General features: G+C 34.9%; 1 protein-coding gene across 3 annotated transcripts in view; it reads left to right on the forward strand.

The window, feature by feature from the left end:
- Positions 1 to 13,801, forward strand: part of Cog6 (conserved oligomeric Golgi complex subunit 6) — a 158,438-nt gene that overhangs the window by 140,304 nt on the left and 4,333 nt on the right. For all 3 annotated transcript variants that reach the window (XM_089102058.1, XM_089102059.1, XM_089102060.1), the window contains 5 exons: positions 4,471 to 4,664; positions 6,878 to 7,041; positions 9,313 to 9,546; positions 11,979 to 12,140; positions 13,643 to 13,792. In XM_089102058.1, the coding sequence (XP_088958184.1) occupies positions 4,471 to 4,664; positions 6,878 to 7,041; positions 9,313 to 9,546; positions 11,979 to 12,140; positions 13,643 to 13,792 (904 nt within the window). The remainder of the gene's footprint in view (positions 1 to 4,470; positions 4,665 to 6,877; positions 7,042 to 9,312; positions 9,547 to 11,978; positions 12,141 to 13,642; positions 13,793 to 13,801) is intronic.

Genomic DNA, 13,801 nt, shown 5'->3' on the forward strand with positions numbered 1-13,801 from the left:
ACACACACACACCTTTTTTCCCAAGCCCATCCGATAAAATTTTTAAAATAGCCATTTCATTAAAAATTGTTCGAAGTTCAGATAAGAAAAAATCCTGGGTCGACGCATCCCCTAGGGCCCGGCGGCAGGCATTGTAAGTAATGCTCTGGGGGCATATATAGTTCTTATGGAAGGGATGCTCGCATAAGCTTCGGAAAGGGCTCATTTGATTGGAAATTGAAATTTCTTGTTCACTTTTTAAGATTCAAAAGAGATCGGAGGGCAACTAGCCCCCCTCCTCCACGCCCTAAATGCATCAGATAAAATTTTTTAGATGTAAATTTTGTTAAAATAGTTCAAAGTTGAGATAACAAAAATTCTGGTGTCAACACAGCCCCCAGGGCCCGGGGGTAGGCGTTGTAAGGTATGCCCTGGGGGCATATATGGTTGTTATGGAAGTGATGCTCGTATAAAACTCATAGAGGGCTCATTTGATTGGAAATTGAAAGTTGTAAGTCATCTTTTAAGAGTCAAAAGTGATCGGAGGGCAGCTAGCCTCATCCCACACTCCACTTATTTTTTTTCCGAAGGCACTTCATATAGAAGGGTTCGTCGTATAAACTTCAAAGGGGGCTCATTAGTTTGAAAATCGAGAGTTCTAGTGCCTATTTGAAGAGTCAAAAGTGATCGGAGGGCAACTAGCCCCCTCCCCCAAGCCCTCTTTCCCAAAATATATCTGATAAAAAAATTGAGGTAACCATTTTGTTAAAAATAGTTGAAAGATCATATAACAATAACTCCTTTACGTATGGTCCTTTCGTTAAAAATAGTTCAAAGGTCAGATAAGAAAAACTCTTGTGTCGAAGCAACCCCCCAGGGCCCGGGGTAGGTGTTGTAAGTATTGCTCTGGGGGCATATATGGTTCTTATGGAAGGTATGCTCGTAAAAACTTCGGAGAGGGCTCATTTGATTGGAAATTGAAAGTTTTAGGTCAATTTTTAAGAGTCAAAAGAGATCGGTGGGCCCCTTGCCCCTCATGTCCTTTTTCCTCAAAATTCATCTGATACAAATTTTGAGATAGCCGTTTTTTTAAAATAGTTCAAAGGTCAGATAACAAAAACTCCGGTGTCAACACAACCCCTAGGGCCCGGGGGACAGGCATTGTAAGCTAGGTCCTGGGGCCGTATATGGTTCTTATGAAAGTAATGCTCGTATAAACTTCAGAGAGGGATCATTTGAATGGAAATTAAAAGTTCTAGTTCATTTTCTCAGAGTAAAAAAGATCGGAGGGTAACTAGCCCCTCCCGCCCTCCACGTCTGTGGGATTATTGGATGGATAAACCCATCCGATAAAAATTTTAGGTGACCATTTTGTTAAAAATAGTTCAAACATCAGATATCAAAACTCCGGGGTAGACAAAACCCCCCAGAGACATGCGTTTTAAGTTATACTCTGGGGTATATATGATTCTTATAGAAGGGATACTCGTATAAACTCAAGAGAGGGATCATTTGATTGAAAATAGAAAGTTCTAGTTCACTTTTAAAAAGTCAAAAGAGATCGAAGGGCAATCCCCCCCCCCCCCACGCCCTTTTTCCCCAGACCCATCTGATAAAAATTTTGAGATAGCCATTTTGTTAAAACTAGTTCAAACATCAGATAATAAAAACTCCGAGGTTGACACAAACCCATTTTTTCACTTTGATATTGTTACTTTGATACCAGTTTTGATACTTTGATGAATATTTGATTTTTTTTTAGTTCGATTTTTAAATAAGGAATTTTTAAAAACTTGAAACTTTTTGCAATCAAAAACGAACAAAAATTAATAAAAAAAACTTTTCGAAATATAAGTTTTTCAAAGAAAAGGAAAGGTCATTGTAAACTTAATCTCAGCAGATACAAATATCTGTTAAAATTCAAACTCAAAACGACCAGAAATTACTATTAAAGAATAAATGAAACCCAAAACGACCAGAGATTCAATAAAAAGTCATAGCAAAAAACATACAACAAGAAATAATATGAATGAATAAATAGATCTTAAAGCGAGTAATGCTTAGATTGAATATGAAAATCAAGCTTAAAACAAAAAAAAATATTTTACTATTGTATATATGAAATTTAAAACGAACAGAAATTAAATAAAAATCAATGCAAACAAACATACAATAGATATTAACGTAAATGAATAAATAAATCTTAAAACGAGTGAAACTTAAATCGAATATGGAAATCTAGCTTGAAACGAACAAAAATCACTACAAACAAGAGTTTGGGTATCGCCTCCTTATCTCACTATAAGTCTAACACCTACTTTGTCATTGGCGCATTACTGAAAACGAGATGCATCTTGAACAGACTCGGAAAGAATAAAGAATATCAAACTTAATATTTGATACATAAAGATATGTATTATTGAAACCTCCCTCAGTCCAATAATTTATTTCAAAGTGATTTTATTCTAATTCTCAATTTTCTCAGAGCTGGAGAATTACACTTTTCTAAAATAATTCTTTTTCAGTGAATCGCCAATAACGCAGTAGGCTTTAGGTTTTTTTTAGAGTTAAGTTGGGGGCAGTATCCAAACTCTTGTTTGTAGTAAAACTTTATTCGTCTTGAACAACTTTAGAGTGAACTAAGGAATTAAACTGAATATTTGATGTATAATGATACTAATCGCTGAAAGATCATCAATTTAGAGTTTTATTATAGTTGTAATGTTTATTTTCAATATTAAGTACAAAAGAAAATATTTTTAAGAAAATGTGTTTTCAGTATTAATTTACATTAATATCTATTGTATGTTTGTTTGCACTGATTGTTTATTTAATTTCTGTTCGTTTCAAGTTTCATCTATACTTCAATAGTAAAATATTTTTTTTCGTTTTAAGCTTGATTTTCATATTTAGTCTAAGCATTACTCCCTTTAAGATCTATTTATTTATTTATATTCTTACTTGTTGTTTTTTTGCTATGATTGTTTATTTAATTTCTGTTCATTTTGGGTTTCATTTATTCTTTAATAGTAATTTCTGGTCGTTTTGAGTTTGAATTTCAACAGATATTTGCATCTGCTGAGCTTAAGTTTAAAATGGCCTTTACTTTTCTTTGAAAATCTTATTTTTCGGAAATTTTTTTTAAATTAATCATTGAAAATGAGCTTTTTTATCATTATCCTCGATCATATAAAAAAGAATAATGTTAATTTTGCTTGTTTGTCATTTTGACTATTTTTATTCATTCGCCCTAAAGACTTTCATTTTTTAATCCTATGTTATTGGTAGTAATTGTAGCAAGGAATACATTTCGTTTACCAAGAAAATTTTTGTAAGATTGTCGCTTTTCATATAAAGTAAAAGAATTAAAAAGAATTTATTTCAATTTTTAGAGAATTTCTAAAACTTGTTTTTCGTCATACCTTAAAAATCGATAATCCATCATTCATGCATACACAGTATCTAGTAGACAAGGATACCAAATGTTTTTTCTCTATATTTTTAGTTTTTATGCTGTTTTTGTTAAAGAAAGTAATATAAATAATTTAGTGTCTCCTGTTTGTAGTAATTCCTCTTCATTTAATGTAAGATTTGATTATTCCCTTTAGTTTCTGTTCGTTTCACTGCTGTGACATTTATAGCAGTATCGGGTATCCTTATATTTGGTGCGATTATTCATTTAAATTTACGTTAGTTTTGGGTTTCATTTATTCATCGATAGTAAAATCTGTAAGGTTTTAGCATGACTTCACTTTTTTTGAAACAAAATTTTAAAATTTTGATCCAATTTCTGGGGGGTTTCGGGGAAATGAATGGTAGAAAAGACCCTGGCAGGGTGGCTGGTTGCCCTCAAATTCATTTTATCCCTTGAAAGAAGGATGCTGGAACTTGAGGGACTGTGTCTCAGGTCATTTTAGTACGTTTAGCTCCTCTTGACCAAAGGATTTACGGCTGGGAGTTTAAGATTCATCAGGAAATACAATTTTGGGTCCCTCCCCTCCCCCAAGCAAATTTTTGATCCTTTTGATCCAGATAACGATCCTCGAAAGTTTTATGCCAATCACGCAATAAAATCAAACAAGCCTCCCTTTGCCATTGTACAAGATATGTAATGGGCCCCTCACTAAGTTTCTTTAACCACCCCTTCCATGCGAAGTGCCCCTTTGAAAAATATAATAATGAATAGTACGTTGAAAGTCTATGGCTCTTAATTACAGGCAACGCTATAGCGTTGCCTCTGATATTTTCTTTACTTGATGCATTAGCAAACGCAATCAGAATACATGTAACTAAAGGTAATACATTAATCAAAGGAAAGATTTGTGGTCTTTGTCACTTTTCAATTTATTTGTCAAGTGATAGCTGCTTCATATTTTTGTCTTTTCTTTACAGAGTTTTTTTTTGTGACTTACTTGTATTAGCTCAAGCTAATATTTTGAATAAATATATCTTATTGCGCTTTTTGTAGGATGCGAAATATTTACTTTACAGACACCTGTTCGAAGAGTATTCGTCTGCTCGTCAATCCGTTGTTTTACATCAATTTCAAGAGGCTTTAGCCAAAGCTGAGGATCTTATGGAAGATCCACCGAGATATCTTGGAGATGTTTTGGCTTGGATTCACCAAGTCTCCTTGTCAGAAGTTGATGCATTGAATTTCGTTCTAAAATTGGATGGAAATTCTGGTAAAAGTCCTAAAATCATTTGGTTTTGTCGTGTAAAAGCGCATCTTCGCTGCCACTCCTAGAATCTCATCTGATATTTTTACACTTTTGAGATACTTGCCAAAGATTTTTACTAAGCTGTGGTCAAAGGGAGAATCGGCAAAGCTATTAGTGTTTAAAATCTACATTGCCTTGCTGGTCCTTCTTCGGAGAATAGTTTAGTGACCAGTTTTTGGCAATGATTTCAATAGTGTGTAATTATCAGATATGACCTTGAGACGGGTAGCAACGAGATAAAGTAAAGGGTTTCAAAAAGTGACAGCCGAAAAAGGGGGGAAATTTACAAACAACATTGTCTTGCTTGTTAAAACATTAAACACAAAACTAAGGCTGTTCATCCCTCTCAACTCCACGGAAAAAAAAATGCTTAAAGCTCAGAAGGTAAACTTTGTTCAACAAGATATTAGTAACCTGGTGCATCGTGCTGACAAACATCTGAATTTGAACTGAAATTGTGCTGAATTGTAGTTTACTAATGTATCTGTCAAACGTGTATATTTAAAAAATCATTGCTTCACTTGCATCTCTTTTTGTTGGTACACGTAAATTACTTTTTGAACACGCATAGTAAATCTAGAGTGTTGAACGAGCTGTCAGGTCTTGAAGAAGAAGCAAAGGAGGGGTCCTGCTTGACTTCAGGTTTTTCATGCTTGGATTTCTGTCTTAAGCCTCGTTATAGGAGTAATTTACGTTATAGGAGTATAGGAGTAATCGTTATAGGAGTAATTTGTGTCTATTCTTTTCATGGTTCTACGAAGACCTATAGTAAATCACGTATCTGGTCTGGTTTTGTGAGAGCATATGAGGCAGGTAAACCCAACGTGAATTTGCAAGAAAGAGTTAGAGACAGTGCTAAAGTGTTTGAATACCAATAAGGCTTAATGATTGCGTGGTAAATGAGTTTTTTAAACTTGGTGGGTGTGAAATTACGGATAAATTACTGAAGATTTGAAGACCTGTGAATATGGTTTTTGAAAAAGTGGAAATACCTATTTATTTTAGGAAAATTTAGTTAAACCCTTTTATAAGTAAGTGATAAAAGTGAGTGGGTAATTTCAGAGGAATTAGTTTGATTTCTGCAGGATGCAAAATAGTTTGAATTATAATGATTTTTAGACTAAAGATACTGTAGAGAAAATTTTAAGAGAAGAACACTGCAGTTTTAGGAAGGGAAGCGGACCTTTGGAAATCAGAAAATTTAATCAAACTTTCTACTTTTAGACTAAAATTGAGAAGTGTCTGAATCATCAGATCCTTTTAGTCCTTAGTTTTATATATTATGAAGAGGTATTTTACTCAGCGGAAAAAAAGGCTTTAGTGAAGATCCTATCCTTTTACTATTCACCTGACAAGCACTTTAAAGTGATTAGTGTTGTGTATGAGAATAATATTGCTGTGGCTAGGATAGAAGGTGAGGTAAGTAGTTTGATGTGGAATCAAGAATTAAGCAGGGTTGGGTCCTATACACATTTACATAGATGGGCTTTAGTCTAAAGAACACGGGGAAACTTATGGGAGAACATGGTATCAAATCGGAAGGTAAAACTCTCCTACTCATAGATTATGAAGTTGATTTGAATATCTAACCAAAAATGTTAGTGAAATGAGCTGATTTTTAGGCTTTTAGACTTCAGGGTGCAAAAATAAGTTGAAAGTAGATTATAAGAAGACGAAATCTCTTAGACTAGGAATAAATGAGGGTGAAGGAGAGTGACATTAAGTAATGAACAAATATATCAAGTTAATAGCTTTACTTACCTGGGTAATATTATTATTAAAGATGGCAGATGAAATGAAGATATAAATAGTTGAACAGCAGAGGCACCCGGTTATTTTTTGCGGTTGAAAAAGGTTTGGAAGAATATGAGATATTATTGCCAACTAAAATTAGAATATTGGAAGCCACTTTAATGACCGGGGTCAAGTATGGCTCTGAAATGTGTGCGCTTTGAAAGGCTGAAGAAGATCTGTTAAATGCTCTCCAGAGGGGTTATCTAAGGATAGTTTTAGGTACTTGTTTTGCTGACCGTATATCAAATAATAAGTTGTTGTATGATAGACAGGCCTTTGTAAATCAGAATAGTAGCACTTTACTCGTGTCGACATTTATTATAGTTTCTTTGTTTGTATCTTTTTATTATTTGATTTTACTAATTTGCATCTTATTTTTCAAGGTTTGGAAAAAGTTAAAGATAAGGCCATTGGACGCCTAACGGATGGCATTAGTGTACCTTTTACTACAAGAAGCTATAATGTCGCCTTGAACAAACAATTAGAGCTAGAGACCATCGCTAAAGCAACCGCAGTTGCGTCTTTTTACTTGCAAACCTTCTATCAAGTAAGCTCATGAATTACTATTCCCTCTGTATCTATTCATCTCTGCCTTCTTTCTCTCTTGTTTTCTGTTCCTACTTCTCTTTTATTTTAATCAGAAAACCTCTCAGAAATTATAACTTTTTATAAAGATTCTGTTAAACATTCGGTTTCAGAGTTAAGGAACATTCTCGCTCACTGTTTCTTCTAAATGCAGAATTAAAACAAATTTAGTTAACTGTCGAAATTTTGAAATTACGCTTTGTTCTCGGAAATTAGCTTTCACTGGCATAGACCATCGTTACTTAACCTTTTTTAGAGTTCCCTCCCCCTAGCCTAGAATAGGCTATAAATAAAACCATTTATTTCGTTGCGTCTTTATACTAAATAATAGTTTTTACATCTAATTATACATCTTATCGATAGAGCCTAATTTTCACAATAGTTACTGATTCAAACTGGCTTCTTCATTTCCATAAGCTTTTAACATTTCATTTCTACGTACATATGGTCGAAACGTAATAGATAATAATCAACAGGCTTTTCATACAAGAGCATTTATATTTTTTTTATCGACCCTTTTATTGATACACTCGTAGGGGTCTCCCCCCCCCAGTTTCAGAAACTACAGCATAAATTATAGAGAAATATTAAGACTTAAAATTTTAGTCAGTCCTTGAAATACAAACACAACTGCCATAAAAATAAAAATATAGCATCTTTAGTCCTCAGTCTTATAGATTATGAGCAAGCATTTGATTCAACTGATAGAAGAGCTTTAGCGAAGGTCTTATCCCTGTATTGTATACCAGGCAAATATATTATTAAAGTGATTAGTGCTATGTACGAGAATAACACTGCTGCGGTTAAGGTGGGAAATGAGGTTAGTAGCTGGCACAGTTTATATAATTATCCAGTATGATCTTTCCCTATCTCACCCATTATAAAAACCCGGACCAAGGTGTGAGTGCTCCAGAGAACGTTTTTGCAGATAGAAACATAGGCGACATCAGATCTTTTCACGGGTAGACAAGTCAGACTGTGATCTAATCGGAAACAAGTGGAAACCCGCTATTACGAATAATGCACTTTGTTGGAAACAATCGGAAACAGACTAACCCGCTAATGCGGAAAGAAGTGGGAGGAGCTTTTTGGTTGCACCGAGAACGAAGACCAGAAATGATCTGCGATAAGCTTACTGGATAATTATATGAACTGTGGTAGCTGGTTTCGTATTAAATAAGGAGTTAAGCGTGGATGTGTTCTATCCCCATTTATATGGATCATTTTGATGCACTTTGTCTTAAGAAGCTCAGGAAAGGCAATGAGACAACACGGAATCAAATGGGAAAGAAAAACTTGCCTGGACTTGGATTATGCTGATGGTATATGTATCCTAAATGAAAATGTGAGAAAAATGAATGAACTTTTAGAGGTTTTGCGGGTTCAGGGTGCTGGAATAGGTTTGAAAATTAATGTTAAGAAGACTAAGTCGCAATGGCTCGAAATAAGTGAAGATGACAAGGTGACGTTGAGTAAGGAAAATATGGATCAAGTGGGACAGCTTCACTAAGGTTGGTAGTATTTTAGTAAAGGCAATGGGTGCAGTGAAGATGTTAAAAGTAGAATAGCCAAGGCCCTAGGTATTTTTCCTCAGTTGAAAAAAGTTTGAAAGAACAGGGAGATAAATCTGCGAATCAAGTTTAGAATATTGGAAGCTACAGTGATAATAGTGGTGATAAATGGTTCTCAAGCATGCGTGCTCCGAAAAACGGAGGAAGATTTTCTAGATGTTTTCCAGAGAAATTGCCTATGGATTGTTTTGGGTACCTGACTGACTGACCGTATTTCAAACAGTTGGCTGTACGAACAGTGTGGTTAAATCCCGCTTTCTAGGGCTATAATGAGGGAAAGGTTGCGATGGTAGGGTACGTTCTGTGGATGAAGTATGACAGATTGCCAAAGATTGTCCTTTTTGGCCAACTGTCTAGGGCTAAAGGGAAATCAGGTTGTCTTCGGTTGGTGTGGGGGATCTCATAAGGAAAGATTTAAGGGAAATGGGGACTTTCTGAAAAGGTGTAAAGAGGGAAGCTTTGAATAGATTGGGATGGAAGACGAGTGTGCGTAGCTATGTTGGCCTTAGGCAGCTTGGTGTTGAGGTGACTTGTTTGTAGTATTAGTAGCAGTATCTTACTAATATCTTCTCTTTTTTTTATTTTTTTTTATTTTTTTTTTTTTTTTTTTTTTTTTTACAAAACAAAGTTTACCATTATAAGGCAGTTTTGTTTTTATCTAGATCTTACCCAAAGCATGTTCATTTCTGGTTGCAATGGATAACTTTTGCAGTTCTTGTTTATTGCGCATTGGTGAACAGTTGAATTTATATGGATCCCAGATCAGTAGTTTTCTAAGAGTTCCGCCGAACGATTTGAATGCTCCTCCAGAATATTTGTTGTTTCTCTCTTCTTTTTCTTCTGTACTATGGTCGTTGAGTGCATCGGAACAAGTGCCTGATGACGAAATTCGCAAGGTAAGTTTTAAGAAAGACTTGAAAATGTTCTAGTATTTTATGGAAAGTCATAAAAATGAAGTCAAATTGCCAAAGATCGTCCTTTTTGGCCACCGATCTAGGGCCAAGCGAAAAGCAGGTCTTCCGCGAACAAGGGGAATGAGGTCGTAAGAAAGGATTGGAAGGAAATAAGAACTTCTTGGGAGGGTGTAAAGTTGGAAGCCTAATTTCATCTCATTTTCACCGTCTGCCGATGCTGGAAATAATGTAAAACAGTAATGCTACGAAAAAAAAAACAACACGAAAATAGAAATCCAGGAAGTGAAACAAGGAGATAGAAAAGGCAAGAAAAATAAGGAATTCCAATATTGTTACCAAATTTGTTTAACCAAGTTGCACTTGGTAAATTGGCATTATTCCTTTTCGCAATTTAGTGATAACAAAACTATTGACGAATAATGAGTTGCCTAAAAGTCATGAGCCGTTAGGTTATTGTTAATTCTGTCCCTGGAAAGATAAAAGTTTTTTACTACGGAAAAAGTTTTTTTCTTTTTTTAAGGATATTTAAAGATCTTAAATTATTTTTGGTAGGTTATTTAATTATTTTTAGTGCGTTTATTCAAGATAATCGACGATACACAGAACAAAAAGGGACAAATAAAAATGCATTGACGTATACCACTTATGACAAACGCGAATCTCATAGAATGAGCAGGAATCGCCGTGTACCTAAACGATAAAACCTAAATTGATATAAAATCTTTTTTCAGAGCCTGATTGACAAATATAACCCTATTAACTGATTTAAGGATTTCTATGTGAACGAAATATTGTCTAAAGCAAAATTTTTGATGGTTAATTGTTGAAAATCGTTCAAGTTATTGTTACTATCCTTAAGCAATTATATTTTTTACATAGTTTTAGGTTGGATTTTATAATATTAAAATAAATGAATAAAATTGTAAAAAAAAAACAGCAACAATAAGATGCGGTAGATATGTATTGGGTAAGTCTGCTTACCAGAAATCACGAATGAAAAAGGGAGGAAAGTTATATTAGAGGTCGATCAGAATTGTATTGGGGATGGAAACCTATGAGTAAAAATGCCAACTTTTAAGTTTATAGAAATAAAAGTGTCATTATAAGAGTTAAAAAAAGCAGACTATATTTCATAAATGATATTTTTTTAGTTTTGAAAATATAATTATTTCTGTGCGGTTTATTTTTCCTTAGTTGACATAAAAAATTTCTTTAGCCTTTTATGTTTCTGAATCTTAGTCTTCACTAGCAGGGAATTTTATTTTATCACTAAAGAATAGCGATTTTGTTGCATTTAACTTTTAGCACAAAAATAAAATAACTGGAGACAATTCAGGCATTCAGAACTGCAAGTGTAAAATTAAAGTTTGAGCGGCTGTAATATAAAGCTATCAGATAATTCACTGGTCACATTAGAGAGCGATGAGGGGTCTATTGGGTGCATATGGTACGGATTAGTGATGGAAGGCTACCTCGCAGTTTATGGTGCTGGATGCCCCCCTGGCTTCACAAGTCAGGGAGATCACAAATAACTTACGGCAGGAAGCTAGAGAGGGAGGTGAAGGCGGCGAAGACTTCGATTGAGGACCGCTGGTCGACATCTCAGGACAACGCTGTGGCGAACTGTTGTTGCTTTCCTTTACGCTTCTACACTTTGAAGGAACTAAGTAAGAGTCTTTAGAAATTGCTATGTGATAAGTGTGTTTTTCTTGAATACAGATGATTCACTTAAGTTTTACACTTAAGTAACTTTCTGGGACTTTTACAGTCTAAATTCCATGTCGAATAACTCCCCGCATGGCTAAATTAGTTGAAAAATAGACCGGCATGTATGAGTATAAAAAAAGATGATGAAAACAACATTCTTATGTGATTTTTAGAAATACAAAGAAGAGGTCTGATCAAGCTGATCTTTCGATGAAAAGTCCTGAACCCTGTAAAATGCTAACGTAAATTGCCTGATAGAACGCGGTTGAAGGGGCTAATGCTTGTAGGGCCAAACTTCTTGCCAGTTTTTCTCCGCTAAGGAAAGGTGTCTAGGTTTTGTGCGCCGTGGATTCAGAGGATATATGGTACAATTTTGTGATGTTTCGTATTTAATGCTCCTTGAACGTAAAATTTGGTAAATTACAACTACGTCTCTGAATCCTCTAGTGAAACTAAAATTTTGGCTCCGCTTACAAGTATTTTTTTTACTTAAAGTGAATAATAAATAATTTATAATTAGGGAAACACCTTTCAGACATCGAGTATGCTGGGGTTTTTTTTTCTTTCTTTTTTTCTTGTTTTTTTTTTTTTTTGACAGCCAAATTCATACTAAGGATAGTTGAAATTCCTAAAACTATCTGTAGATTTTAAAGACGGCCAAACATATTAGGTGTCTAGTTACTTAATCTGTTTGTTTTTGTTTTCAGATTTCTTATTCAGGAATAGAGCCGATTCTGTTGATAGTGAGTGAGCCTTTTGAAGCTTTAAGCCGAATGGACGATGCCATTTACTCTATAAATCTGTTAGAGCCTCTACTCAAGAAAACAGTGTTGTATGGATCCCTTGAAGAAAAGACGAAATCCCTTGAGGTATGTATGAAAGATTAATTTTAACAACATTCAACATCCTGACAACATCCGGACTTCATAAAAAAAAAAATGGATAATAAATTGTTGCTAGTTTTCTGGCGAAAATGTTTTTTTCCAAAAAAAGTAGGCTAGACAATGGGGGCGGGATATTGGGGTCCAGCCTTCCTCCCCTCTCTAAAATCCTAAATTTTCTTGAATTTCTTGGCATTTGTTATTCAAATTTATATATAAATTTTGTTTTTATTATTTCCCCCCCTTGAATTTTATTCATTAATATACGAAAATAGATAATTCTTGTGGACGTGCCTGCTAGGCAAAACCGGACTAAAATTTTTGTTTTAATTTAACAGAAATAGTGTTGTTTTTTTTTTATTAACGAAACAGGACGAAAAATTGGCTATTGTAGGCCGAAAATTAAGATTTTCATTGATAATATGGTGATGATAATCTGGATTTTCCTTCACAATCCTTGAAAAAAATATTAATTATTAGCTATGAAAGTTCACGTTTTTATATACCAGATCGTTGGAAAAGTATGTAAAGACAAATGAAACGAGAAGATAATCCGTTTTGACAGAGAAAAATTAAACGAGAAGACATTGATATAATCCGTTTTGACGAAGCAAAATTAAACGAGAAAATGAATTGAAACTGCTAATGCGGGAACACACTAGGCTTTTTTACCGTTGTTTTTTTTTTGCCGCTGCCACTCTAAAATAATGTAATGTTAACACACTGGCCGGATTGATGAGGCAGTAAAGAAACGGTTGAAATGTTCCTTAACTGAAACAATTGATGTCGGATAATCCTTAGGTACGGGCACAGTTCATATATTATCCAGTATGATCATACTCTATCTCACCCATTATAAAATCCCGGACCGGGGTGCGAGTGCTCCGGAGAACGTTTTTGCAGATATAAACATAGGCGAAGTCAGATTAGCGGGAATGCAGGTTAGTCTGTTTCCGATTGTTTGCATCAAAGTGCATTGAAACAAACGGAAACAGACTAACCCGCATTCCCGCTAATGCAGAAATAAGTGGGAGGAGCTTTTTGTTCACAAAGACCAGAAATGATCTGCGATAAGCTTACTGGTATATTCTGTCTACTGTGGGTACGGGTGAGCTTAGACACCTCCTCTTTATAATGCCCAATATTCAGCCCGACCTTGGACATTAGCTTGGTATATTTTCATGTTGCATTTATTCATTCATGACTTGACACGTTTCTCGACTATAAGGGTCTTTGTGTTGGCTCTTCAGCAGCTAGAATCGAACCCTGGGCTGCGCATCTCCAAGATTAGTCCGTTGGTTCACCTTTTTTGGTCTGGTCTTTTATTATTTTGTTTAGAACAAGAAAATAATGTCCTCTAGTAGCGTAGTAGGACTGATTTCTGCTTGGTAATACGAGACCGGGAGTTTATGAGGAAATTATGTGGAATTGTCTCTAAAATAATCTAAAGAAGAGAATAATTTGTTTGTTTGACCGTAACTTATTTCCAGGCCCAGATTGCACGTCATATTGCAACTGTAAGTGCTGTCTACACAACTGAGCTTTTACAAGTTTTTGGCCTTGCTGGCTTCTTGCCTTCCCTCTCTAGCCTTGATTCGAACGAAAAAAAGTTTGACAAGTCATCGCTGACACAGCTATCAGTAAGTATA

The sequence above is a fragment of the Artemia sp. Qi Xiang Cuo genome, chromosome 16 (genome assembly GCF_049724085.1).
Source record: "Artemia sp. Qi Xiang Cuo chromosome 16, ASM4972408v1, whole genome shotgun sequence".
In the NCBI taxonomy this organism is placed as follows: Eukaryota; Metazoa; Arthropoda; class Branchiopoda; order Anostraca; family Artemiidae; genus Artemia; species Artemia sp. Qi Xiang Cuo.